At 35.7% G+C, this 27,867-nt stretch overlaps 1 protein-coding gene across 1 annotated transcript; it reads left to right on the plus strand.

The window, feature by feature from the left end:
• Positions 1-290: 290 nt before the first annotated feature.
• Positions 291-27,867, plus strand: LOC150076064 (voltage-gated delayed rectifier potassium channel KCNH8-like). The gene is made up of 14 exons (XM_090387247.1): positions 291-366; positions 2,818-3,051; positions 4,880-5,026; positions 8,776-8,912; positions 9,039-9,276; positions 9,565-9,725; positions 10,714-10,918; positions 11,651-11,833; positions 17,966-18,165; positions 18,522-18,771; positions 21,282-21,502; positions 23,828-23,964; positions 26,945-27,075; positions 27,176-27,867. The coding sequence occupies exons 1-14, from the start codon at positions 291-293 to the stop codon at positions 27,865-27,867; spliced, it is 3,012 nt and encodes a 1,003-aa protein (XP_090243373.1).

Consider the following 27,867-nt stretch of genomic DNA (forward strand, 5'->3'; position numbering starts at 1 on the left):
ACAATTAAGGTAAGGGAGTGCGTAGTAATATCGATGGGGCCCTTTTGGTTTTAATTTAACCTTTCTTTCTTTCTTTCAGTTTGTGAAATCCTGATGCGCTCTGGGAACTCCCGAAGATAAGGAACATATGTGCCTCTCCAGTGCTCAGCATCTTCCACAATACAAGAGGAAAAAGAGTTTGCCTTATTCTAGCCATCTGTGTCCTCACACCAGGTGTCGCTGCACTCCTCAAAGATCGTTTGTACTCAGTCTGGTTGCCGTGTTGCCCAACTCGATTCCCTGCTTGACCAATGCCTGCAAGGAAGGGTCTTCTCGCTCCACAAAATACATTTCTGGACACAATTGCTACCAGGTTCGATGGCACCCGTAAGTAAACAAACAAATCAAAAATCCTTTTGTGCGCGCGCTTCTGTTTGCGACGACGCCACACGGTTGCCCATCGCGATCAGTTTGCTCTCGGTTTTCTTTTTGCTTCTTTAGGACTGTTCAGACGCGTTTCGGATCTCAAAACTCTTTTATATGACAACGGCGTCTATAACTTAATACATCGATGCATGCTGGGGAAAAACGTGCACCGAATCTAATATCCTAAACCTCTTTCGGCTATCGAGTCTAATGCGACGCGCTTTCATTGTTCTGCACGTGCGGCTATTCTTTTAATGTTCCGACTTAAGAGAATCAGGGGGGTGTGGGGGGTGGGGGGAGAAGCCACATCAACCGGCAGCAGTATATATTCGATTGCTTCGATTAAGGAACATTTATAATTCGGGTTTAGAATGGATCCATTTAAGGTTTCAATTCGAATTAAATATCGATCATTTCTTTGATTAAATGAAGAGCAAATTCTATTATTATTCTATATACCGATACATTAGTGGGGGAATAGTAGTGAAAACCTTGGAGACAGTGATTAAGTGCGCAATCCAGGGATATTTAGATAGACATAACTTAGTTGGCTATTTTGAGACAGTTACTCATGAGCTGGATGTAGGGAACAATTTCTGTATAGTTTATTTGGATTTTAGCAAAGTATTTGATTCCTCCCTCATGAGAAGTTACTGTACAAGCTGGAACACGTTGGGATTACTGGAAAGATTCTAAGATGGATTGGTGAATGGCTACATAGCAGAAGATAGATGGTTGGGATTAATGAATATTCTGATTGGAATATTCATTAATATTCCATTTAGAATATTAATCACGTCTGGCTCAATCACGTCATTCTTACAAATAATTTTGTGTAACTTTACTTAAAATCTTTAAAAACGTGATTCAGCCAGCAATTGCCCAGCACTGCTTTGGTCACAGGCCCGAGTACCTTCATACCGTTTTGCGCAAGAGATCAACAACCACCAATCTTCTAGATACTCCTCTCTTCAGAATCCAACAACCCATCAACAGCAAATCCCAGATCGACATCATCTTCCTGGACATTAAATCGGCATATGACAGAATATACCTTCCAGCTCTGTTTACCATACTTAAGCACTACTTCGGTCTGGCAGGTACCTTGCTACAAACAAATCTTGAAGTCAATTCTATTTCCCAGACATCTGTCTGTTACCGTCAACGACATCCAGGTGACTTTCGATGTCGCAAGAGGCATCCCGCAGGGGAGTGTGCTTTCAACTATCCTCTTTGCAGCTGTTTTGGAACCTTTCCTAGCATGTAATTCTAACTTCGTTTCTTATTCAGATGATCTGAAGTTCTACGTGAGTTCAAATCATCCTCATCAGATTTTTGATATTAACCAACATGCCTCTACACAGATAACGAAACTGGAAAACTATCTAGCCACAATTGGGCTGCAGCTGAACCCTTCCAAATCTGCTCAACTACCGATAACCAAAAAAAAAAAAAAGAGTCAAAAACGATGTTCAAATCTTCGTTTGTGGTGAAAGGGTGCAAAGGGTAACTTCTCATATAGACCTAGGCCTCACCTGGGACGTTGGACTCACCTTCCAGCCTCACTTTGCCAGGATGACACAGAAGACGTACACAGCACTTTGGGCAGTGCGTCAGGAGCTCGTTGGTGTGCATCAGTAAGCACTGCTTGTTCGGCACATCCTGAGGTGCATTACCACTATCCCTCTCTACGCATCTAAAATTTGGTCATGTGCTCCTGCCTCCCACCTAAAAAAGTACCTCAGTCTGGAATATTGGTTACTCAGATGAATGAACAGGGTGGTGGGTCACCCTTTTACTACCTCCAGATCCATCCTCCAAGCTAATCTATGCAGCACTCCCTGGAGACTTCTAATCACGAAAAGAAATGCACTCAGGCTGGCTCGGCTTATCACAGGTCGAATTGATGCTTCTTCTATATCTCCAGTAATCTCTGGGCCAAAGAAGACAAGAGGAGAACACCCCGATTCCTGCCTCCCTATGCGGCTTAACCTTACAAACACTGATTCCCTTAGGGACATGTCCCCGGCCAGTTGCCTTCATTATTTCGGCTGGTATGCTTTCTTGAGTCCATCTTGGTCTCTTGTGATCTTCGATTTGTCTTTTTCTGAGGTTTTTTCCTATGGAAAGCATCTCAGGCTGTTCAGAAACAACTGAACAGCCTGATGTGGTTAAGAATGCTGTTTGCTGCGTCATTATTGACCAAGTACACAAATGCTTGTGGAACCTTGAGAAATTCTGTTTTAATGGTTGCTGCAGACAGCACGCGTATTTTCCCGATAACAGATCCGTATTTTGTTCCTGTGAGAAGTTAGTTATGCAATAAATAACTATTTTTATCTTCCTAAATTGATTTTTGATACTGTTAATGCTCACATATTACTATTTACACTTTCTTTCTATTTCCAATAGACAGCAATTTTGTCCTGGGTAATGCCCAAGTTCCTACACTGTATCCTATTGTTTACTGTTCCGATGGGTTCTGCGAACTGACTGGCTTCTCTAGGGCTCAAATAATGCAGAAAGGTTGCGCCTGCATGTTCCTGTATGGCTCGGAAACCACAGAAGAGCACAAGCAAGAGATAGAAATGTCTTTACAGAATAAAACGGAACTCAAACTTGAAGTAATGTTCTATAAGAAGAATGGTGAGTGCTACTTTACTATGTTTTCATTTATAGAGACCAAACGTGTCCGATAAGTTTTAACTTAAAAATGACTTTAAATCTGTTTCATGGTGATTCTGTATCTTGCGTTTTCTCTTGCTGTCTCAATACTTGACGATATCTTAACCTTACTTCTTCTTTATAGTTGTGCCTAACAGGTATGGCGATACCATCTATCAACGGAAGGGTGTCTGGATAGTAATGGTAGGGCAGGGCAGGGCACGGCGTATACTATATTGAGCTCGTGGGCCTCCGAGGAGACTAGTATGATTGGGAATGCGTTGCCGAAATCGACAGAGTTAAGACTTCCAGCGTGGAATGATAATTGGGTGCCACATAAGCAGTCGCTTTGAACATAATTTCAACGGCACTGAAGATTGCTGGGTCGATGATTGGTGATGTTATCTGCGAATGGAAGCAGACTGGTGCCGAAACCATCACGAAATGATCCGGAAAAACCTACCCAGGCTCTCAATAAGATGATTGGGACACACCTAAACAACACTACAGAGTAGGACACCACATGATATGGTTTATGACGGTCGTGCAGCAATCCACAAACCACTAATTATCCTGACTAGTGCCAGATGCCGTCTAACTTGGTGTAAGACCCGCCGTTCTTGCATGGTAGACCAACAGAACACTGTGCATTGGAGTAAGGGGTTACGGTACATGGTCTTCGAGCCTGGCTGTTGTGAGTGGGTGTGGTGGATTGTACCTTCCCTACAATGAAGTTTGGTGGAGGCAGAGTGATAGCATGGAGTTGTTTTCCATGCTTTGCCTGGGACCATTGGTTGTTTTGGACAAACCATGAATGCTGAGGTTTATGCCTATACGTCCTGAATTAAATCTCTGCGCATATTTATCGGCTTGGTAAGCACTGAAAGATTTCGCTCTCATCGAATCATTTTGAATTAATAGGAGAAATAACTACCTCATATTTTGGATAGGCAATTCATAATATCTGTAGTTTTAGGGGGAGAAATAAATTAGTAACCCATAACGAGGTTTTCTATGATTGTCTTGACATTTATCTACCACACTGTTTCTTAGATGGGTCCATTAGCGAAAATAAGTTTTCTTATCTCGGTTCCTTCAGAGCAGCTTCATTTGTTGTCGATGAAAAAGAAATGCGGTGATGATACCCCAGAATGACGAATGACTTGTCTTCTGTTGTCAGCCTTCAGCTATTCTGCAACGAGACAGGCGCACCCGTATATCAAGTAGCGTATGGGACTTCTGTTTATTGTTCTAATTGATGTCCTTGAAACGTGGTGCGTATACATCCTACACTCTATTTGATGGAGTATGATCGATGACCACCGCGAACCCCCCCCCCCTCTTTCTCTACTTCCCTTTACAAAACACTCCACTGGAGAGAGAGAGAGAGAGAGAGTCATCTTAATCTTGCTTTGTCTTTACTATACATCGAAACTTGTTCACCAGGGATTATTATGATGCCATAATCCTTGAGCTCAACGTTGCCATCATTTTTAGGCTTAAGCTTTAAAAATTGCGCTCTCTGTGTTTGATATGATCCCCTCTCTTTCTCTCTCTCTCTCTCTCTCTCTCTCTCTCTTTTTCTCCTCGTTTTGTTTTAATCTAATTTTGGGAAACAAAGTTGAAAATACCTGACGAAGTTCAGTATATTTATTCCTGACAGCTGGAAAGTATTGTCTTTTGTCGTAGATTATATTGTCCTTATGAGAGCTTGTAAAAATATTTACTATTGGGGGGGGGGATTATGTTTTCGTCCTTTTAAAGCTGCGGTCACAACTCTATTAATTCCGTGTATTTTATTACGTTTCAGGCAGCCCATTTTGGTGTCTTCTGGATATCGTTCCGATCAAGAACGAGAAGCACGAGGTGGTTCTCTTCCTGGCATCGCACAAAGACATCACTAAAACCAAAATGGCCGAACTGGAAGTGAGCGAGTTCATCGAGGGGGGTGAGTTAGGTTAGAGTAATCTTCTTTTATAAAATATCGTACGTTAATGCATTTTTTTGTTTATGAAAGAATTATAAAGTTATTCTACCAACATCTTTAATCGATTACAGAGTGGTGTTCCTATACTTTTTTGCAGTGCATTGCAAATAGATAAGTATTTTGATGAAAATACTGTAAAAATCAGTTGACAAGTCAGATCTTCATTAATATTTCGAAGATTTCTTAATCTTAATCTTAATAATTGTAATAATTAAAGAAATGTTTGTCTAATATCGCACTCGTTAACAAGCAATAATGGATAACCGAATGATAAACAGTGGAAAACGCGTGTGCGTGACACTTTCATTTAAATAGCCAATTGCTGAGATTCTAAAAATATCCCTCGAGTTAGTAGCCTAGTTTTATCGGCACGGAATGAATTTTGGTTTCTTGAGACACATTTCCGAGTAATAATGTTACTTAATTACTCTCCGAACCAAAATAAGTCACTCGCTAATTAGTCAGCCATTCCTACTTTCATCCATCACTGTGATGTGTGATCTGTAATTATCTTGTAACATCCCTCCCCCCTTTTACCCTTTGTAGGGTTTTAGCGTCCTCAAATTGCTGCACGTTTGAGATTTATTTCAAATCGGTTGCTAATTGCAACGCTTTAAATGTCGTTAAAATCGTCGTGTCGCTTTATTGTTGTCCTCTGACCTCCTAAATATTCCGCATCCTTCCTGTTGTACCGCTGAAACACGTGTAAGAAGAGTGTGATAACAGTTACCATGGTTACGGTGACGTCAGAGAGTGGAAGATCACGGCTCATCCATTTCGAGCTTAAATTAGTGTAAATGCTTTAGATTCTTATCAATGTTTCAATTTTTGTTTTTTTATTTATTTCTCATTTTTATTTATTTATCATACACCCCCAACCCTTCACCACACCGCCTACTATCTCTTAAATATAAACTTCTTACTTCAATTTCCACAACTTCTGTCCTCCATTGATTTTATCTGTCATGAATCTGGGTGTAAACGTAGAACTATGTTTACTAATCCACAAGTGAACTGCATGATGGGAAATCTTACAGAACACTTTTTAAGCCTAAATTAAACCATCCATGTTTGTGCAGTCGCATTTAAACTTCTTGTTTTCTAGCAGTTTGTTTGGAAATTACACCGGAAAGCTTATCTATTAGTTACTCCTAGTCCTAATCTAACTTGCTAAAGATTTCATTTTAGACATTCACGCCATCATCAGTATACACTATTGCCTATTTTATCCCACCTTACAACTCGGGTTTCAGTTAGCTTCACCCATATGATTTGCCATTTTCGCAACGAGTTGCTGCTTTTATTCTACTGACAATAAACAGCATTTCCCGATTGACATAAGGAGATATTGTTGAATATGAGCCCCTTCACAGAGTTAATTGACAATGAGTCAGTAGTACCTCAGATTTTTCCTTTGGAGGGGTGGGAAGCTGAGGATCAGATCCACTGCTCGAGCAAGAGGAAATTATCTTTTTTTTCCCCATGAAGTGCTTTGGTAGGCAAGGCTGAAGCCCGGCAGTCACCTCCAACTGGGTACAGCTCAAAGAGTTACTGCATTATTTCAAGCAATTAGAGTTTATCTAATGATATCGATGAAATTATTGTAAAAACTGAAAATATGTTGTATCTGTGCCATTTTCAGAAAAAAATGCGGTTTTTTTTGTTATATTAAAAACTTGTTTTGTTTGTTTGAAATAGTTCAATACAGAGGCAACTTGTTGTGCAGATGGAGTCTGCTCCTTATTAGAGATCTACACTACAGCAATAATCTCTTGCTTTTCTTTCCTTTTCTGATTAAAACATTGGTTTATAGAGAATAAGCTAAACTAGAAAATGAATATGTGTACAGTAATCATTTGTATGTTCATACCTTAGCAAGCTTTAATAATTTTAATTCAGGTGTATCCTGCATACCTTTCCTGGGTGCTCATGGTCATGGAGATAGCTCTAAGGATTTCGGAATCTGTTTGTAATCAATGATTACTTATTCCTTTAAATTTTCAGTACTTTTGATCGTATTAACACAATTTAATACAACCATGACGTCACGCTGATAACATTCATGGCCATTTATTAAGCTGAACAGCTTACAAAAATGGGTGATACCTATAGATTGAGAATGTGTTGTACTTTATGAATGATATGAGTGCTTTCATACTGACTTTGCCAAAAAAACTTTACTCGTATTTGTTCAAATATAAGACGACGTTCTTACAGTCTCTTCCTCTGTGTCCCCTGGCAACAGAAAGGAATTCATTATTCTAGTTTTTTTTTTCTTTCTTTCCTTAACTACCGTAGCTAGGAACACTAAATGAATGCCTTAATCTTTTATGCAATCATCACCTCTTTGACCTCCAGCGTCCTTGCAACATGACGAATAATTAAATATGTGTATTCATTAGTTACTGATTTAATCAAGGAAATCACTTCTGTTGATAATCACTGATAGGAATTTTTAAATTTCTCTTCCCTCTCCTTTATTTTGTGATCTGGGAATTCACTTACTTAGAAGGTAAACAGATACCTACTCGCAGGTAATGAAATAAGGGAATTTGGACGAACAGATGATCAAATCGAACTCAACAAAAATGTTCACCAATCGAACACTGAAGACATTTCAAATTTTCTAGAAAGCGCCATTCTGAGATAAATTATATATTCTGGTGTAAAGTATTTCGCACGAAATATGCCATAGCCGAGTGGTCAGCGCGAGGGCCCATAAATATACGTGTATTGAGTGACCGTGGTTCAAGCTCGTGACTGCTAAATACGGTGCTGTTTCTCGTATTCTCTGTATCTTGTGAACACACAACGCAAACACAACACTTTATCTGTATCTTATGAACTCCTCTGACCGTGTGGTCGTCCCGGAATATAAACAGAAAATTTATTTTATTTATAAATTAGATGTAATTTTAACACAAGTGAAAATAATATACAGAAAGCAAATATCTGTATCGATATAGATTAACAGTACAGCACTGCAAAATGATTATTATCATTTTTAAAATATTCAATGCTATTTTTTTTTTTTTTTACTTTTTATTTTCGTATTTAAAATACACAAAACTTTATAACGCGCTCTCTTTAAATATTTGTCTAGTAAATTTTTCGTAGTCTGAGGCTTTCTGAGACCTATGAATATATGATAAAAAAGGGATTTGTGCAATCAATTCAAAGATGTCATTGTTTTACATTTGAATATGTAGATTATATTTATAAAAATATTTGTAAAATGAAATGTAAATTTATTTTATTATATTTATTAGCTGATTTAATAAATATATTTCATAAATATTCAAAATTTATCAAGATACCTTTTATTTTAAGACTTAACTTTTTTTTTTTTTTTTTTTTTTTTTTTTTTTTTTTTAAAAAAAGGAGAGCGGTTTGTGATATAATGATGCAACGTTTTTTGCTCAAGCTCCTACCGAATAGTGACTGCATTAGGAAGTGACGCAATCTGCGTCATTTCCGTTTCACAATTTCGTGACAGATTGGTTTACTTCAGTCCATAATATAGTAGGTGCAACCAAAGATGTCAATAACTGGATCACCTAAATTTAATGAATTATGATAAATCAAAAAGATTATTTCCTTAAAAATACTTACAAAATAACATTTATTTATTTTGAGATAGTTTTATGCTCATGGTTGTTTTGCAATGACGATTTTGTTATTCCAAAAGTTTTCTTTTTGAACGTTTCCTTCTATTTTAGATGCGAATGGAAATCTGGACCCGGAAGGATGTTTGCCAAATAATTTATATCAGAGGAGAAGAAGTCGAGCAGTTCTATATCAGCTGTCCGGTCATTATGGGCAAGATAAAATGAAATCAAAATTAAAACTGAATAATGTATGTATACTTTGGTATAACGTTACTAAATTTATTTACAAAAATATATACATTATGCTACAAAAGTAACGTTGGCGTAATTGGTAATTATTATTTTTTTTGTCTTTTTTCTTTGCATTTTTTTAGAAACTGCTGCATTCCTCAGCCGTCCCTGAATACAAAGCTGCAGCTATGAAAAAGTCCAAATTTATTTTATCTCATTATGGAATTGCTCGAACGTGCTGGGATTGGTTAATTCTTGTTGCTACATTTTACGTCGCCATTGTGGTTCCATATAATGCCGCTTTTCGAAATAGCACAGATACCCGTTCCATGAATGAAACCATCATCAGCGACATCGCAGTGGAGACCCTTTTCATTATAGGTAAATTGTGTGGTTTTGTGTACTCTTCTACCGCATATGTGTACTTATTAAAGCGCTAGGCAATGATAAAATAACGCTGATGAAGAAAATTGTTAAAATACCTCGAAACGTTGAGGTAGAACATAAGTTCGCATAAAAACAAGTTTTCATGCGAATAAATTTTTTCTAATTATTAATAAAGCTTTTCTTTACTGAATGTTCTGTTTAATAAGATACATAATTACTATACGATAAAATTATTATTTTACCTCCTTGTTTATTTTCTACTTGTTTTATTTTTGCTGATAGATATCGTAATCAATTTTCGAACGACCTTTGTAAATAAGAAAGGCGAAGTGGTAGCCAAACCAAAGTGCATTGCTGTTCACTATATTCGAGGTTGGTTTGTAGTTGACCTTCTTGCTGCCTTACCGTTTGATCTGTTATACGCAGCAAATCTGTACAGCAGGGTAAGTATTGGTTGTTGTTATTCTTGAATCTACATCCCGTATTCTGCAGTTTTCTCTTTTATGCACTTTATTTTGTATTTCATTATAATACTCTATCTGATGAAGAATTACACAAAACACCTTGAAACGTTGCAAGAAAATCGATATTTTTTTTTTAGTTTTCTATGCACGATTTTGCATTTCTTTATAATACACCATCTGATAAAGAAAAGCACAAAACATCTCGGAACGTTATAAGAAAATAGAATTTTTATTTTATTTTATTTTTTATCAAAATATTTATATTTTGTGCATAATACATTTTACTGATAGCTAGAAATTGTAAAGCATGTGGAATTTAGAGAAATGTGCGTGACGCGTCTTATTGATTTTGGTTTTATCTCTATTTGCCTAGCGGAATGAGGACATTGCCTTACAACTTTCGATTATTATTTTTTTTCCCCTCAAAACTTCGGAGGCGATTCAACTTAAGTCCTTGTTATTTTTCTTCTACGATGAATGCGATCAGACTCCAATCGCATTATATACTCAAATAACTACTTCGCGTGCGTAGTTGCTATTCAATGGATCTTGACCTTCGTTTGAACTTTGCGAACACATTCCTTGATCTTTAACGATACCATAAAACTCGCAGGAATTACATAAGATCATTCATGAAAAAAAATAATAATTCCTTTTTTAACTTTAATGATTTACATAAAGGAGAGTACAAGATTCGTTATAATACACCAGTGAATGATTTTATGCTTTGCAGTCCTTTAAAAATGCAAGTTATTATTATAACTTAATTTCCCCATTCGATTTACATTTTAAGTCAACAAAAATACTTTTACTGTCTTTTTCGTAGTTAAAAAAGTAACTACTTTATAGTTATAAGCAACTATTTTATAGCAAAAATGATGTGAGCGCAACATAAATATGTTGTCTTGTTGAATATACTACAGATGTCGTGTGTCATGTCAGTAATTTTCTTTTTCTGTTCTTTCAGAGCACCTTGATTCATCTACTGAAGCTTACTAGATTGATGAGGTTAGCCCGACTCCTTCAGAAGATGGATCGCTATTCTCAGTACAGCGCTATTATTCTGACTATGCTCATGCTGATGTTTAGTCTTGTTTCTCATTGGTTGGCATGCATCTGGTACGTTATAGCTTTAGAAGAGATCGAACTCAACCCGGATTATTGGGATGTTGGTAAGAATAGTCGAATTATTATCCAGTGTAATATTATTACGAAATTTTCCGCAGTTACTGGGATTATGCAAGGACATCTTACAGCTGTCCTATAAATAAATAAGATTTTCTTAATATTTGGTTATTTTTGGTTTTCCACCAACCACATTTTGACTTTTGACACAAAAATCAACGTTAAATTATTATTATTTTTTTTAAATTCATTTATTGGTAGCTACAATGCTCTATATTAACCGGGTAGAGGGGTGGCTATCATCTGACAATGCTGTCATTCGCATCTGTTGTCGTTACTGACGCTGTCAGATGCAATGACGTATTTTCTTAGCTATTTAGGTCTGCGAGATGAAGAAATGAAAACTCCTAACAGGATTATCTCGTTGCAATAGTATCCGATAGATCAGACAAAGAGACAAACTAACAAAAGCTATTCAGGTCAAAGAGAAGAAATTGGACTTCTTGTTATCGGTCCATAAACATAATGTTGCCGAACGAAGATGTCACGCAGTTTTAAAACATTAACAAAGCGTATTATAAAAAGAATGTTTATAAAAGAAATAATAAAAGTTATAATTATAAAAGAAATTTTATCGTGGAATACAAATGATCTCTTCCAGTTTTGAAACTATTCCAGGAAAGCTTTGGAAATAAATAGTAATTAATGTAATGAACAGAAATTTATGTTTATTTTTGTACGTCTTATTTAAGACGTTGTCTTTCTTTCTTTCATTTCAGGTTGGCTTCATCAGTTGTCGGCAAAATTAGGTTACCAACAGGTGAATGAAACAAATGCGGGGACTGCTTATGTGACAGCCCTTTATTTTACCACAAGTAGTCTAACTAGTGTCGGTTTTGGCAATGTTTCTGCTAATACCAACGCCGAGAAAGTTTTCTCCATCCTAACGATGCTAATTGGAGGTGAGAATGATTTTAAGACGTAGGAAATACGCTAATGTAATAAAATTGTACCATAAAGTACCTGTAAAATTACACGATACATAATAAATATACAGTAGAAGCCGGATAAGAAGTTTTTCAAGGCACCGAATGTTTAGAACTTCTTAGAAGGGAAAATGACCTTAAGGGTATGAACTATTAACTACACAAATGAAAATGAAAAGATACACATACATAAGTTTAAGATCATTTTTAAGTGCTATTTCAGAATTTATAAATATTTTACTCTGCCTATGAGACACATTTTTAACTCAGTATTTCTAATTGCTTAACATTCTGTTCATTAAGCTCCTTACCAAGTTGGGAGGATGAACTCCTTTGGAGTTTCAACATACCTTAAAAGGTCACAATTACAATAAGGCAGAGAACAATCCACTAATTTTGAACTGTTCAGAACCGGACAGTTGAACATTAGAACTTAATGGCATGTGCTTCTCGTGGTCGACACTATCCAGTTATAGTTATCGATGAAAGCAATTGCAGTGTCACTTCCATTATATCAAAATATTTATACTAAAAAGGATTTAGCGCTGAATCCTCAGACTAGGGAAAATTCACTAATCGAACAAGTTAGTGCCAAGCATCATTTTAAGTAAACCACAGATGTACGTGAAATGGCATCGTTTCTGTTATTTTTCATATTGTGAGTGCCATCACAACGAGTTGCCCTATTATTGAACTACCTCGAATAAGCAACGTTTCGACACTGGATTCTTGAATAGGCAACACTTCGCCAGTGGATTCTGGGCGGATACTATCACCCCACAACCTCTGGGTGCTGGTATCCGCCGAGAATAAGTAACATTAGTTTTCTACATTGCGAAGCATTACTTATTAGAGGTAGTGCAATATCAGGGCAACTCGCTGTGAAGGCATTCACAATATTCGATATAAAAACAATGCCATTCCACCTACTTCAGTGTTTTATTACGAACTAATATGATGCTATGCAAAAACTTGTTCGATTACCAAAATCTTCATATTGTTTAATATTTTTAATATTAAAAATAAATAATTTCTATATTTAAAAAACGTATTAAATGGGAAAACGTCATTATAATAATACACTGTGTATTTTTTATCACGAACTTTTTATACTGGAAAACTTTTTACCCGGGAAACTTCTTAAGCGGGAAAATAATAATACATTACAATACACAGAGTTGAAATTGGGACTTAATAAACCAAACGTAGTACAGGGGGAACTTCTAATGCGGGAATTTCTTATCCGGGTTCTACTCTATTTGTAACAAACCGAATTATTAAGTCCCTTATTTGTAAAATAACAGACTTAATAATTAAAAATGTATAAAATAAAATAATTTAATAAAAATTTAAAACAATAATAAATCACAATTAAATTGTTATGCCTGTGAATACACATAAAGTGATACACAGAGTGTCCACTCCCATAGACGGTAATGTTAATTCCGGTTACACGTTAAGACGCGTAGACAGTGGCGCCACCAATTTCGGACCTATGGAACAGAAAGATTTGAATTATATGTAGTCTTTTGTAAAATAGTAATATCATCAAATGAACTGTCCTGTAATAAGGCATGTTTGATGATTTTAGTCATAAAATTAAAAGCATGATAAACAAATAAATTAATAATAAAGCAGTGTCACAGTCTTCAATACAATTCTTGATTTCTATTTCTTAAACCGCAAAGAAGTTATGACATGCTGTTAACTGAGACATAAGCTTTGCTTCCTTTGCAAATACAAATATCAGCATCTTTCTTACAACTCCAGCATCAAAATTCAGTCAGTTTTGATACTGGAGTTGTAATAAAGATACTGATACACATAAAGACTCTGAAACGTGATTAAACAATATCAAAACTTTTTTTTTTTTTTAACTATGATGTCAATTCTGAACTATTTTTTTTTTAATAAAAAGGAACAGGTATTTTTCATATTTACAATAATCTTCAGGTATCTGGCTTTCAGAGACATTCTGAATTTTGTAATATCTCTGAAAGCCAGAAGAAGACACTTCAGTGATTTGAAGTTCACCAGACAATAGAATTCCATCCAAATTATGGAGTTGTTTCTGATTTGTGGATTTGTCATGGCCATTCTGAACTATACATGAATATGTATAGTTCAGAATGGTCAATTAATAGGTTAATATTGCTTTGATACAACTAATCTCTAATAAAAAGAATCACAATTTTTCCCTCTAGCTTTCACAGCATATTTAAAATTTCCCAGCTACATGTGTTTAACATTTTTCAATTCTTTTAAAGGGATTTTGATGCTTGACTAGACCGATAAGCCAAGTTCACATTTTTCTCTTTTTGTTTTAACATAATTTTAAAGAAAGACTGAATACGCACTTTTTGCATATCATCTTTGTGTTTGTGTGTCCCAATCCACTCAAGGTCAATAAAACATGTTTTATCACGAAGTTTTTTTTTTTTTACAAAATTTTCATTATGAAATCAGGGCAGAATCCTAGCTTTATTAGCAATGTTCAACATTAAATGCTTAAGTGGTTTTTTGCTTGGTAAATTGAGCTTCCTTCTCAATAACTTATAAGTACTTGGGCTTTGAAGGTAAACATTAAGAGCAAAAGCCTTGTCTATGGCTGTCCACCTTCTGCTTTTCAAGCTGCATGCAGATGACAGAATTTGCGATAAAAGGAATGCACATGCGATAAATTTTTATTCTGCTGAAGTTACAGAACTTTCTTTTTAAGCCAAGATGTAACTGATCTCAACGTTAAGATTTTTTTGTATTTTGGGTGTTGGCTCATTCTCTGCATTTAACCCAGGTACTTCATGCAAAGTATAACTCAGCATAGTTATTTCTGTGTCGTACATGGCTGAAAAACATGGACTGAACGCCTCACAAGTAGTTGAAGGAGAAACTCATTATTCGGCCGAGCAGATTTGATAAGGTTTCCCTTTCAGTGCTAGTAAAACACCAATCATAAAGATGAGATCCACACGAATACTATCATTTTATCATCAATCATTCATTATGCTGAAAGGTGATTTCGATGGTTTTGTTCGACAAACCATCGAACAAGTGGAGCTTTTCCTTTTGTAAAACTGTACTCCAATTTGAAATAGCGAATAAAGCTTCTTGCAAGACGCAAAGATTAATTAAAAAGCTAGATTTTTCTAATTCCAATAAAATTCCACCTGCCAGTTGATGCAAGATTGGCTCCGTCTGTGTGAATATGTTCACATGTCATCATGATGCCACTATAACACAACTTCACTGAATTAATCGATCGGAAATTGCTCAGCCAACGAACTTCAATCGTTTCGGGAATATTTAACAGTGGTTCTTCCAGGATAGCTTGTACATCATGCAATATTCTCTCAAGTTTCGATGATTCATAAAACAAGTTGTAAATGTCTTTTATAATGTGTAGCACGCGTTTGATGGTTGGATATTCATTTTTTTTTGCGCTAGTTAATGCTAATGAAAGTATGTGTGCCGAAATAAAAATTACTATTTTTCACCGGGGAAGAGAATTTTATTCCACCGGGAGTGAAACTCACCCTGGTCACCCCACCTGGATTCATCACTGCTATGCAGTCAAAACATTACGCCAACCTCCGCGTTTTAGCAACAGGCCATTTCTCCCCGCTTGGTGACAAGCGTGTCGCGTGATACTGCAGGTTCGTGGTATACGATTTATCAAAGTGCTTGATCGACATGGACAAGGAACGTGATCTGACGAACTTCGAAAAAGGGATGATTGTCGGGTGCCGTGTGAAGGGTGGCAGTGTTAAGGAAACTGCGAATCTTGTGGGCTGTTCGCTGATGCTGTAGTTAAGGAGTTCCAAGATTGGATGAATAGTGGACAGGGCAGCAGTTCAGGGCCAATGGCGGACGCTCCTGCTTCAACGATGGTCGTAGAAAGTAGGCTGCACTACCTTCTGTGAGCCAATAGACGGAACACGGTGGACCGGCTGATTATGGACTTCGGGTAGTATAGTGGGTTACAATCACCGTCCTCCCCACACTTGATGGAAATGGCTCGAGTTCGAATCCCGTCAATGATGCGAATAAATTTATGGCCCTTTTTCACTCCGTGGCTGACTTGTTCTCAGACGTAGATAGCAAGGTTCCCCTATCCGGTAACTCTCGCTTTTCGTCCAGCAAAACGGGAAAATCGACAGAGAACACGTGTAGTTGAAGGACATGGCACACATGGACAGATAAAATAGCACTTGGGTGGCCCTAATATGACAGTTTTTGACCATAGACTTTAACCAGAGAATGACCAATTGTGTTTCCAAGACCACGATCTAACCAATACTCCTCCGTATGGGCTGTCAAAATAGGCACCCGGTCAAGGTACCTATGCTTACGGCTATCCAACGCCAACGACGCCTAAAGTTTGCATCTGAACGGCGTCATTGGACCATTGACGACTGGAAAAAAGTTGCTTTTTCGATGAATCACGTTTTCTGCTATGCCGTGTGGACGGTAGATGGAGGGTACGGCGATAAACTGCAGAGATTGATCACTCCGATGTCCTGGCCCAACAGAAACAGGCAGGTGGTGGCAGTGTTTTCGTATGGGGAATGTTGTGGAGGGAACGGAGCCGTCATGCCCAAAGAACGCACTCTGAATGCTAAAATCTACCTATCCATTATGGCTGATCAGGTAAAGTAAAAGTGTGTTTAGGGTCTAACGGCACCAGGGGTTACCCCCATCTCCGTGTAGTCTACATTGTCGCGTGTTACAGAACACTGTAAAGGCCAGAGATTTAAAAGTGTATGGATATTGTTGGATGTAGTGTCGTGTACCGTTGTTCATCTGGCTATTTAGCCGCTGGACCCCTACTGAGGCCCAACGTTGATCAGGTACATCCCTTCACGGTGACATCTTCCTGGACGGCATAGGTATGAATCAACAGGATAATACGCCCTGCCACGTTGCTGGTATTGTTCGCCGAACACGAAAGTGATTTCCAGTTGCTACCATGGCCACTGAATTCACCAGATATGAATTCCATAGAACATCTCTGCAATTACATGGATCGACAGGTCCGGCTTTTAGATCCTCCAGCATGTACTATCGCAGATCTGTGGAACACAATTCTAGTGACATGATACAACATACCACCTGCAACGTTGAGAGGCCTTTTAGAGTGATCCCACTCTGGTTTATACAATCTCTACTTACTCTTCAGTCATGGCTGTCTTAGTGCCAAGCTTCCAATTTTTAACCTTGTTGAAAAATCACTCTATTCTTGAGCCTCAGAAGACTGAGAACTTTTTCTATACCACTGATATCAATACCTAATTTCCACAGAACCTTCTTCTCTCCACTGGTGTCACTGTACCTGGAAATGAACCGGACTCCCTGAGTACCGGAAAAACTTTGCTCGCCATCCTTTTGATCGCCAGAGATGTCGTCTCATTACCTCCTTGCCTTCCTAGCTTAGACTCCTGCTGACATGTTTAAACTATAATATTTTTAATGACTGGTGAATCGCTAATGCCATTGCCTTTTGCAATTTCCCGTTAATTTTTATTAAATTAGATGGTCAGACTTTACATCGATTGGGCTCCCTTAGAACAAAAAGCATAATAAAATACAATAAACTTATATATTATTTATTTAGTGTATTCTTTTTTACTTTATTTCACTTTTATTTTATTTTCACTTTGTTTTTTTTATGCTGACACTCACAAGGTACCTATGCTTCTCACAAGTTTTGCCTTTTTCTCCCTGTGGGTGCGAGATATTTTTCTTAATTGTCATATCCACTTGGTAGGTCAGCATGTGCAAAGTTGTGGCCCGCCTCCTCGTGGCATGGACGGGTACTGGGCAGGCTTTTCAGGTGACTAATTAGCCAGAAATAACTAAGCAACACAAAAAAATATTAGGTAGTCATAAAGTTTTGCCTGGGTAGTGCATATGAAAATGTATTGTAGGACTTTAACACATCGGAAGGCAGAGATTTAATTCGTTGAATTGGCGCTGTGTTGAAAATCGCCATCTAAAATTTATTTCTAGTTGTTAAATTATTGCAATGTCTAAAAATTATTATTTATCGTAATTTCTAGATCGCATTCATTGTTAAATTTACATTTTTCATAAGTTTTCTTCGTCTTTCAGCTTTGATGCACGCTGTGGTGTTTGGTAATGTGACTGCCATCATCCAAAGGATGTATTCACGACGGTCGTTGTATCAAACAAAGTTCAGGGATTTGAAAGATTTCTTTCGATTACATCAGTTACCAAAACAACTCAGGCAAAGAATGATGGATTACTTCCAAACCACTTGGTCACTGAATCACGGCATTGACCTCCACGAAGTAAGTAATATATTCCATATATCTGATTTCATAAATAGGCATTCCTCGAGTTAAGCGATTAGAACTTCATATAATAAAATAAAATATAATAAAATCACAAAACAAGATACACAGAGGATTTCAATGACCATATATCTTATTAACAGCCTCATTTATAAACGAGGTTATCTTCAAAATACCAGAATGAATATTAAAGTTGTGAGGCTAATTTTAATCAAACAATTTGAGTGAAATTATCCAGTTATTTATTATTATGGTTATAATAATTAGCTGAATTGGTAACAGGCGCCATATGTGTCCAAAACTAACCCACATTTTAAAGGATTTCATTTCTAATTATATATAATTTATTTCAGGTGTTAAGAGAATTTCCGGATGAACTCCGTGGTGATGTGTCGATGCATCTCCATAAAGAAATGCTCTCCCTTCCCGTATTTGAAAATGCCCCTCAAGGCTGTCTGAAGTTATTATCAAGACAAGTTAAGAGTAATTTCTGCGCTCCAGGAGAATATCTTATCCATAAAGGGGATGCGCTATCCTATATCTACTTGGTGTGCAACGGGTCCATGGAGGTGCTGCAAAATAGCATGGTGGTGGCCATTTTAGGTAAGTCAGAATTCTTCCTTGCTAAGATTAAGGTGGAGCTTAAATGTGAATAAATAAGTTATGCTTGATAAACATAGACAGTGTAATGATCTTAGTGCCCAGTAATCAACTTCGTCTTTACCAGGAGTTTCCTTGGTATTGAACTACTTTTGAGCAAGTGGCATTGCCAGAAGACTAATTAAGTCGTTTATTAAAAACTGAGATACTACCAGGACAGTCAGTTTTTGGGACTTACTAATCCATCATCAGATGGCTTCTGCAGTTCACCTGATTTGTTTATATGGTGCAATACCAGACAACTCGTAGTTAAGGCGAAGTTCCTGGTGCGCGAGCATTAAGACTATTGCATTCACAAAGCAGTTTAAATCTCACAGAAAATAACAGGATTTTAAGAATTTTATCCCTTGTTTTGCACAATTTTGAAATTATGAAAATAATAGACTTATGTAAGCAAATAAAGACCATACTTGAATAAGCTTACTTTATTTGATAATTTTTGATTTTATATTTTAAAAAATAAGCAAGTTATATAGTTCGTAAAAGTTTCAGAATTATTTCAGCCAATGTTTAAATAATCTTTAATGAGAAAAAACTTAATTAGCAAATTTAAAGTCGTTTCTCTCTTTCTATCTCTCTAAATAGGGTTCGGCCTTACAGTTTTAGGGGTCCGATTTAGCAGGCGAACAGTGGGCACCTCTTGGTGGGCATCACAGTTTATTTAAACTTCCTTCCCAGTTAACCCTTCCTAATTTTTAATTTTTTTTTTCGACAAAAAATCTGGCTAAAAATGAGCGAAAACATTACATTTTTAGAAATAACCCAGAGGTCAGCACAGAATAATTAATTACTAATTTTAAAAAAATGTTTTATTAAGTGACAATAAAACTGAAAAATATAAATATCTATAATTAGTATTTTAAGCTAATAACCAATAAACATATTTTAATCCAAAATCGGCTATAATTTCACCATAGTCCAATACGCTAGCAACGTCATTTTCAATCAACAAAATAGCCAATATTTTTTTATTAATTACATTATAACTTTTGTAAGCCAAATCTCATAGTATTACATAAAGTTTGTTTTTAAAAAGAGATACGCTATTATCTCTATTATAAGATTATTTTTACTATTAAAAAGTTGAATTTTTAAGTAAATTGTTAAAAATTAAAAATAAGCTTAAATTCCTAAAACTTTTATTAAAAACTTCAATTTTAATTACACACCTTTTTTTTGTTAAATCATTTCGAAAAGTGTAATTTGAAGCCGGTTTAAATTAATTTTGCTGATACAGGATCATTAAAATACGATTTAATTTGTTGTTGTTGTATTAATAAAAATAGAGTGATGGGGGCAAAGCTAATATGTAATATAGTACGAATAAATGTGCCGACGTAAAATACACCTGAATGGACATTAAGGACATCTTTCAGTAATTGGGAGTTTGCCAACTCGTATAAATTGAATAAAAAGTGAAAAATATCCAAAGAAAACGAGGTCACCAGTTACCATTGGCCAGCTTATCATAACATCTAGATAAAATGTAATATCAGAACCACATTGCGCTTTATAAAACAAGCCAATAAAGAAACTTTTGCTCTTCCTAGTGGATATTAAAGTACAACGCTTGCCTCGACTTAGCTTGTAATTCACAGCTGGTCATTCAGCAAAAGCAGCTGTTTGCTAAAGAACCATCGTGCTCTCTCCGATATAAAAACCAGACAAAATGACATTGTTACCGCAGGTGATAATAACAAGCCCCTATAAAAGCGGAATGCGCCTATTGTACATCATGCGCCTGCATGATGTACAATAGCGTCGTTGAGTGAAGATACAAAAGAAGCGACAAAACTAGTATATCCCAGTGAACACGATGTTTGTTATAAGTCAGAGAGAAACAATTTTTTTTAATTAAAAAAAAACTAAACAAATATCCACACATCACTTTCTGAATGATTTTCGAGTTTGCTGAATAAAAAAAAAATTAACAGATATCCACCAGCATTTCCTGAATGATTTAATTCATTTTATTGCGATATTATTTAACTTTTAATTATCAATTCTACGAGATTCTTTGATATAAACTTTTATGAGAGTTTATTCAGCTATAACATGCTGCACGAGCATGTTTCTATTGTTGATGAGTTCATGCTTTTCTGCACGCGCTTGTATTTGTTTGATTTTACATCGCACGCGTTTTTATTGTTGGTTCTCGCTAGAGGCGCGTGCCCGATTGTTGAAATGTACATGTCATGCTCGGTGCACAAGTTACCTTCATGTAGTTATCGTCTGCTTTATAGCGCAATCAACGTTTCACGCTTCAAGAAATATCCATTGTCAGAGCAAAAGCTCTTATCATAACACGCAAATTTCTTTGACTTTTAGAAGACTCGACCTACTTTAAAACTGGAAAATGGAAATAAATATAATGGCTTCTCTTAATATCAGGAAATAACGGCGCAAATGTGAACTAAAAGAGAAAATATTCTCTGTTTCTTTCTTTTTTATAGGCAAAGGAGATTTAGTTGGATGCGATATTTCACTTAAAATGGCTGATATGGTTCCTAAATCTAGCAGCGATGTGAAGGCTTTAACCTACTGTGATCTGAAGTGCATATATGTTCCTGGGTTGACTGAAGTGCTAAGACTCTATCCAGAATTCGCTAATACGTTTTGTCATGATATTCTTCATGATCTTACGTTCAATTTGAGGGAAGGCTACGAGGGCGAGGTAAGAATTTCTCCCTTTTAGAAGGGGTTTAATATTAATAACGATGTTAATGACGTAATAATAGACAATCAACTTATAAACTAATTAATATGAAGTTTAAAATAATATTTATTACCAGTTTAACTTAAATTGTGCTTATACAGTAATGTTTTTTTTTTTTTTTTTGATAAAAGCAAAGAAAAAGTGTAAAACTGATAAACAAAATTAAAAAAAAAAAAAATCATATACAATAATTGACCACATTGGTGAGGGATGCTAATCGATGTCTATATGAAGAATGGCTTAGCAGACTGCAAAACTTGGAAAATGGATATCACAGGACAGCGTAATTGGAGTGTATAAAGCTCTAAAGTGCATTAGTAAAATAAACGCGGGAGGAATATGCATTGAAGGCTAAAGTACTGTGAATATACACCATATTAAAATTGTTTTAAGTCATTTATTTAGGTGTCCCAATACTTTTGACAGCGTCGTGTATATCGGCAATCACTAACTTCCCACTTTTACAAAATTCAGCTCAGAAACTAATAAAAGGAAGGTTTATTAATATCTGAGCGTCGTCGAGGGTCAGATTAAATTGCTTAGCCGACCGTATTTTGTCTGCCTTTTCTAAAGAGGCTTCTTTGTATTGGTGAGGAGGGATTCCTTTGAATAAGGATTTAGTTGAATAGCGGGACTTTAGTGTGATGGAATTTTGCTTTTGTAGGAAGTAACAAAAATAGGAAACCGGCTATTAGAAAATCCTCCCGTATCGATTTGATCCATCTGTAAGGCTGGCAATCAAATAATCCTCACCCTTTTTCTCCCGACAGAAATCTGTGAAGTTGAAATACCTTAGTATTTGCATATACGGTATAAGCAGGGGAAAAAAAGGCCTCTTGTGTTTTTGTGAGTTGAATGAATAAATATTTGCATATTTATTTGTTAATCTCAGTTAGTTCCCATTCTTTCCTTTCTCATTTAATGAATTCACCCAGAGAAGTGCCTTTTTTCTTAATTATTATAGCCTGAAATCAGGCTATAATACAATTGCCTGGTTTTCAAGCTATGATAATTAAGGAGGAGGATTTTCAATAACAATTGGTGTGCAATTAATAAAATAGAGTGACAAGTAAATAACTAATTAGCTTTTCCACATTTCTTATACTTTGTAATCAAAAGCGAATGAAATGCAACACTTATTTCTGGCTCTGCAATTTGATAAATTAAATAATTGAGTGTACTGCCAACGCTTTTGTAATGCACTTTACTATTTATCCCTACATTTTAATAACAATTGTAATATAACGTTGTCTTATTGTCTTGTATTCTAAACTAAAATAGTGAAAAACATCCGAGCTTTAATTTTTTTAGGCGAGTTAGCATATATGCATAATACACCTATTGTCTTCGCCATGACCGTCCGTCCGCATGTAACAATTCAACTTTCATTGGACGGATTTTCATGAAATATGATATTTTTGGCCTTTTAAAAAAATGGTGGTTATAACAAAAAAGTCGTTGCTTTTTGTTATAACCACCGTTGATTTGATCAATAATCTTGTAGTGACCTTAATAACTTCTACTACCAGAATGCATACAGACTGCAGAAACTAACGGAAATGGAAATACAAATATGTGTAATGATCATTGCACATATTTGTAACAACCGGGCACAGACCAGACACATTAAGCCATCGATTTTACGGACGTTGATTTAACGGACTGATAAAAGTGGCTGGCAGCAGAGTGTATCCTGAAGTGCTCGTGAAACAGAGGAAAACGGGAACTCATGAGTCATAAACAAACTCAGTGTGGTTGGATTAACTCTTTATCGTAGTTAAGTGTTCGTCTGTGCCCTAATTCTTTATTATAACCTCACTTACAGTATATCATCATGGCCCTGAGAAAAAGCGTGACTATCTGAGTGTTGCGCTAAAATTAAAAGCTGTTAGAAAAGTTAAAGAGTGTAGTGCGTCTTTTTCTCGCATCTTTGAGGAAATTGAGTGAAAAAAACTGAATCAGATAGTGTAAAATGCAAGGTTAAGCTTAAATAACCACAGTTATTTAAGTTATGAACAGTAAAATAATACAATTTCTTAAGTCCACACTTTTACACCGCCCTGCTTCTTATTCGTTGTATTCCTATTGTAAACTTTATTGTTATTCACAGGCTGAAATGTTTCTAATTTTCCTCTTATTGTTTATCTTTTTCATAATCGGACATTTCTCATATGTATTCTTATTGTTCATCATTCTATTGTTCTTATAATCCATAGATAACATCGATAAGTTTTATCGCATGCGCAATACATTTGTCAATTTTCTTATTTTCACGAACCTCAGCCAGAAGATAACAACCGACCACCATCCTTGACCTTGCCTTCGATTTCCGAAGATAACGAAAACACAGACAACGATCCTAATCATCAATCGACCATGTTTCCGGAAGTCAACAAATCCAGTCTGCGTGTACAGTCTGAGTAAGTTCCCTATTTTTGTTTTGAGAAAACTTAGTTTTCACTTCCTGGTAATGCCATTTCAAGATAATATATATGATAATAAAGAGCTATTTTAATCAGAAACCAATTATCCTTAGTATATTTGGCTAATGTTAACCAAATAATAATATCAAAACTATTTGGTATACTAATAGAACATCAGAATAGGTTTTTAAACTCCTAAACGTGCAAATCAGAAAGAACTATAAAATGCGTCTTGTTGCAGCAGTATACTCTGATTCCTGTCAGCAACCCATGTATCTTCAGCAAACTTAGACATTAAAGTTGATATGCTTTCATCAATATCATTAATAAATCTTGAAAACCGTAAGAGGTCCGGCACAGAACGCTGAGGAGCTCCACTACTAACATTATTCCATGAACAACAGTGGCCATTAAGTGGCTCTTATAAATATTCAAGACCTCATGAATATGATTCATGAAAATAAAATAATTTTCACGCTCGATATAATTGCCTCTGTTTACTAATACTTTCGACAAATAATTTGATAAAATTCCAACAAGAATATGTTGTCTTGATATCCCAGACTTTATGGTTGAAACTGAATTTTTTGGACACTAGTGTACTTTTATAAACAAACTTAATTTATTTGATTTAAAATCTTGAATAGAAGCATACATTAATCAAAATATAATAACGTAATGAATGCGCTAAGTACTAGCCCTGACTTTATTTATTAAGACAATCACAGGTATCTAAGGTTTTAGGTGACACATTGAACATATAAATAAATCTTAATTAATATTATCAACAACTTTAATTTGATTCTGTATTGCGTACTGCGTCGAACAGTACGCTAGAAAAGGTTACGTATCTCTTTCACTTCCTGTTTTTCACTTCCTCGAGCCTCCGAGTGTGCCCCAGTTTATAGAGCACATCCAAAAAACACTGGTTTCTCAACTATTATTATTCGGCTTGTTGAGCTATAATATGTGCCACTTCCCCTATCATATAATTGACTTCCAATATTCGTTTTATTTTAGGTGATCGAGACCATAAAAAACTGCTTTCCGGGTTAAAGTTTAATTAAAGGATTGAATAGGCATAAATCAGTTTTTATAAGGATCATATCTTAGGGATAGGCTATTTTCATTTAAAAATGCTACAAAAAAGATCAGAAAATTGTAAACAATAAAACGACTTTTAATTTTTTCGAATTAAAAACAATAACACGTTTTTTTCTTCTTCTTCTTTTGAATTTATAATATTCTGAATAAATTATTCAGAATTTTATGTATATTTTGAATTTATGATTTTGTTTTGAATTTATAATGTTCCTTCACTGTAATTAACATAATATATTAAGGATATCCGGTTTCCTTGGGCATGCGCACTGATATGAACTCAGACGCAGTTTTTTTCAACATGGCAGAGTAGGCTGTGTGCTTTAATTTTGAATTGCATAGAACTCTTCTGGTGTTAATGCTAATTATTTTATCATTATTTCGGATCGAAGAAATTAAATTAATTTTATTCGATACATAGGATTTTCCGGAAAGAACTGATTATGAAATTTCATTATCAGTGTCTCATTAAAACCAAAATAAACAGTTGAAATTTTACTGGAAGCTAACTGATTTCAGGAAACAATTTAGAAGCTATCAAAAAAGTATCTGATATATTGAAATAGGTTAAAAACGATCGAAATGATTACAAGAACAACTGTGGTAACTTTAAAATTATATACTTATTTCTTATATATTTTACAATTAGTTTTGATATTATTATGTTGTATGCATATTTGAATAAATTGTTTATATAGTTTATTTATTATTGTTATATAGTACCAGAAATGAAGCTTACAGTTTAACGTTCAGTCTCTTCTAGTGATTAGCTTTCTCAATGAATCTATCACTTAATTTTTTGTCAAAATAGTCAATCGTTTGAACGATTAACGTTCAAAGCTGAATTTCAATATGTACACCAAGAAACCAATTTTTACCAACCCTGCCCTGTCACCAGCGTGCCCTCTGTGACAGTGTCGGGATTTTACCTCGTGTTACTCGTTTGGGGGCGGTTTGGATTCAATTCCTTAAGGACTGGAAAAACTTCTAAAGGTGTCTTCAATCGGGACTGTAGTTAGCCGATGTCAGGTGGTGGGAGTAGGGTTTATTCGTGTTTTTCAGTCGATATGTAATATGCGGCCCGGCCCTTGAACATATACTTGAAGAGACATAATATACAGTGGAGCAATATGGTATTAGTCGCTGATGCTCTTAAAAACCAACAGCTCAATCGGAACGTATGTATTTCTAATCTATTAATATCAATGTTGATATCTATAAAGCGACTTGCTAATTATGTAAACTCCTAATTAAAAATTAATCTGCTTAACATAAACTCATTTCTCAGCAAAACTTTTTCGTTCTGATTAGGATTAAATAATCGTTCGGACACTGGTGTAACGAAAAGCCATAAATCTTTCTTTATACTCTTGTGAATTTTACATATAAGACTTATTTTCTCATACAAGAAAAAACATTTTTACAAGCTTAAAGAGGGAATGAAGTGTTAATAATCTAAATAAAATTTACATTAATTGCAATTATTATAGTTTAATAAAGAGTTTTTCCAAATATTTTAATTAGTACTTTGTCTGATGAAAAATAAATACAGTATATATTCTTCCAATTTCTATGATTAAATGTGCGATTATTATCACTCCTTTTCCAGATCTCTAAATTTTGTTTATGTAAACTGATTTTCATCTCTTTGTATCAAATATATCACCTAAAAAGTTCAACACTCTCGTAAAATTGGATTAAGGATATTAGAAAGTGATTAACACTTTGAAGAATGCTTCTCTCACTGATATGTTAAATAAACTTTTCAAATATTAGTCAAGAATTAGGAAGATTCGATTCAAAAATTAGAAATAAATTTTTGAACAAAACATATTTATAATTTTCACTGTCTGCGACTGTTCGTTTTCTTTTTCAGAGATTCCACATGGGAGAATTCATGTCGAAATTATCAACCATCGATTCCAGCCTTCAAACGTCTTTTATCTGAACACCATCCCAAATGGAAGTATGACAAATTGAGACCTGCAGCGACCCATCCAAACTTAGGTAAAACCAATTTGACGTTTTATTTAATAGAAAAGATAGAATTACGAGCTGCTTATGTAAATCTGGCTGATATTTTACTGATGGCTATTTCTTCTTTTAGGTAAAGCATGGGAATCTTTAGAACTCCGAGAAGATCTCGAGGTGACGCGAAATAGCGTAGAGCGCTTGGATTCCCAGGTGACAACTCTTACGCAAGATGTGGTCTCACTGAGTCAGGATGTCAGAACAACTTTGACTCTCTTGCAGCAACTATGCGCAAGAGGAATGGATCCACCCAAGACTACCTTGTCCTGTGAATTTCTTAAAGAAGTCCACCCACCACCGACTCTCCTTCATCGCTCTTCATCGCAACCCTCCCAGCTGTCCTGTGAATCACCCATTTCCGTGCGTTTGGGCAGTCGGGTGACTTGCTCCACCCAGACAGACTGGATCCTCATGGATCTCTTCTTTAATCAACTGGCCGAAGTTGGTTCTCCGCCACCAAACTCTTGTTACTCTTCTATATCATCGAACGACGATCGCGTGAAATTTACCATCGGACAGACGCCTCCTGGTGGTAAAGAAGAGAGTGAAAGTGCTTCATACGAGTGCGCGCTAAAAATTCCTATCATTTCGGAAAACAGTCGACCATTAGAGTTCCCTAGTGAGAATAGAAAATGTTGGACTCAGACTGAAAGAGATTCAGTACTGTCTCCTACAGAAATAGCTGAGACTGAATTCTCGTGTACAGAACCAGCCACACAAACTGAAGAACATATTGTAGACATTGTGGAAACCGTTGATAACGATTAA

The sequence above is a fragment of the Mastigoproctus giganteus genome, chromosome 13 (assembly GCF_048544385.1).
Source record: "Mastigoproctus giganteus isolate SK-2022 chromosome 13, ASM4854438v1, whole genome shotgun sequence".
NCBI lineage: Eukaryota > Metazoa > Arthropoda > Arachnida > Uropygi > Thelyphonidae > Mastigoproctus > Mastigoproctus giganteus.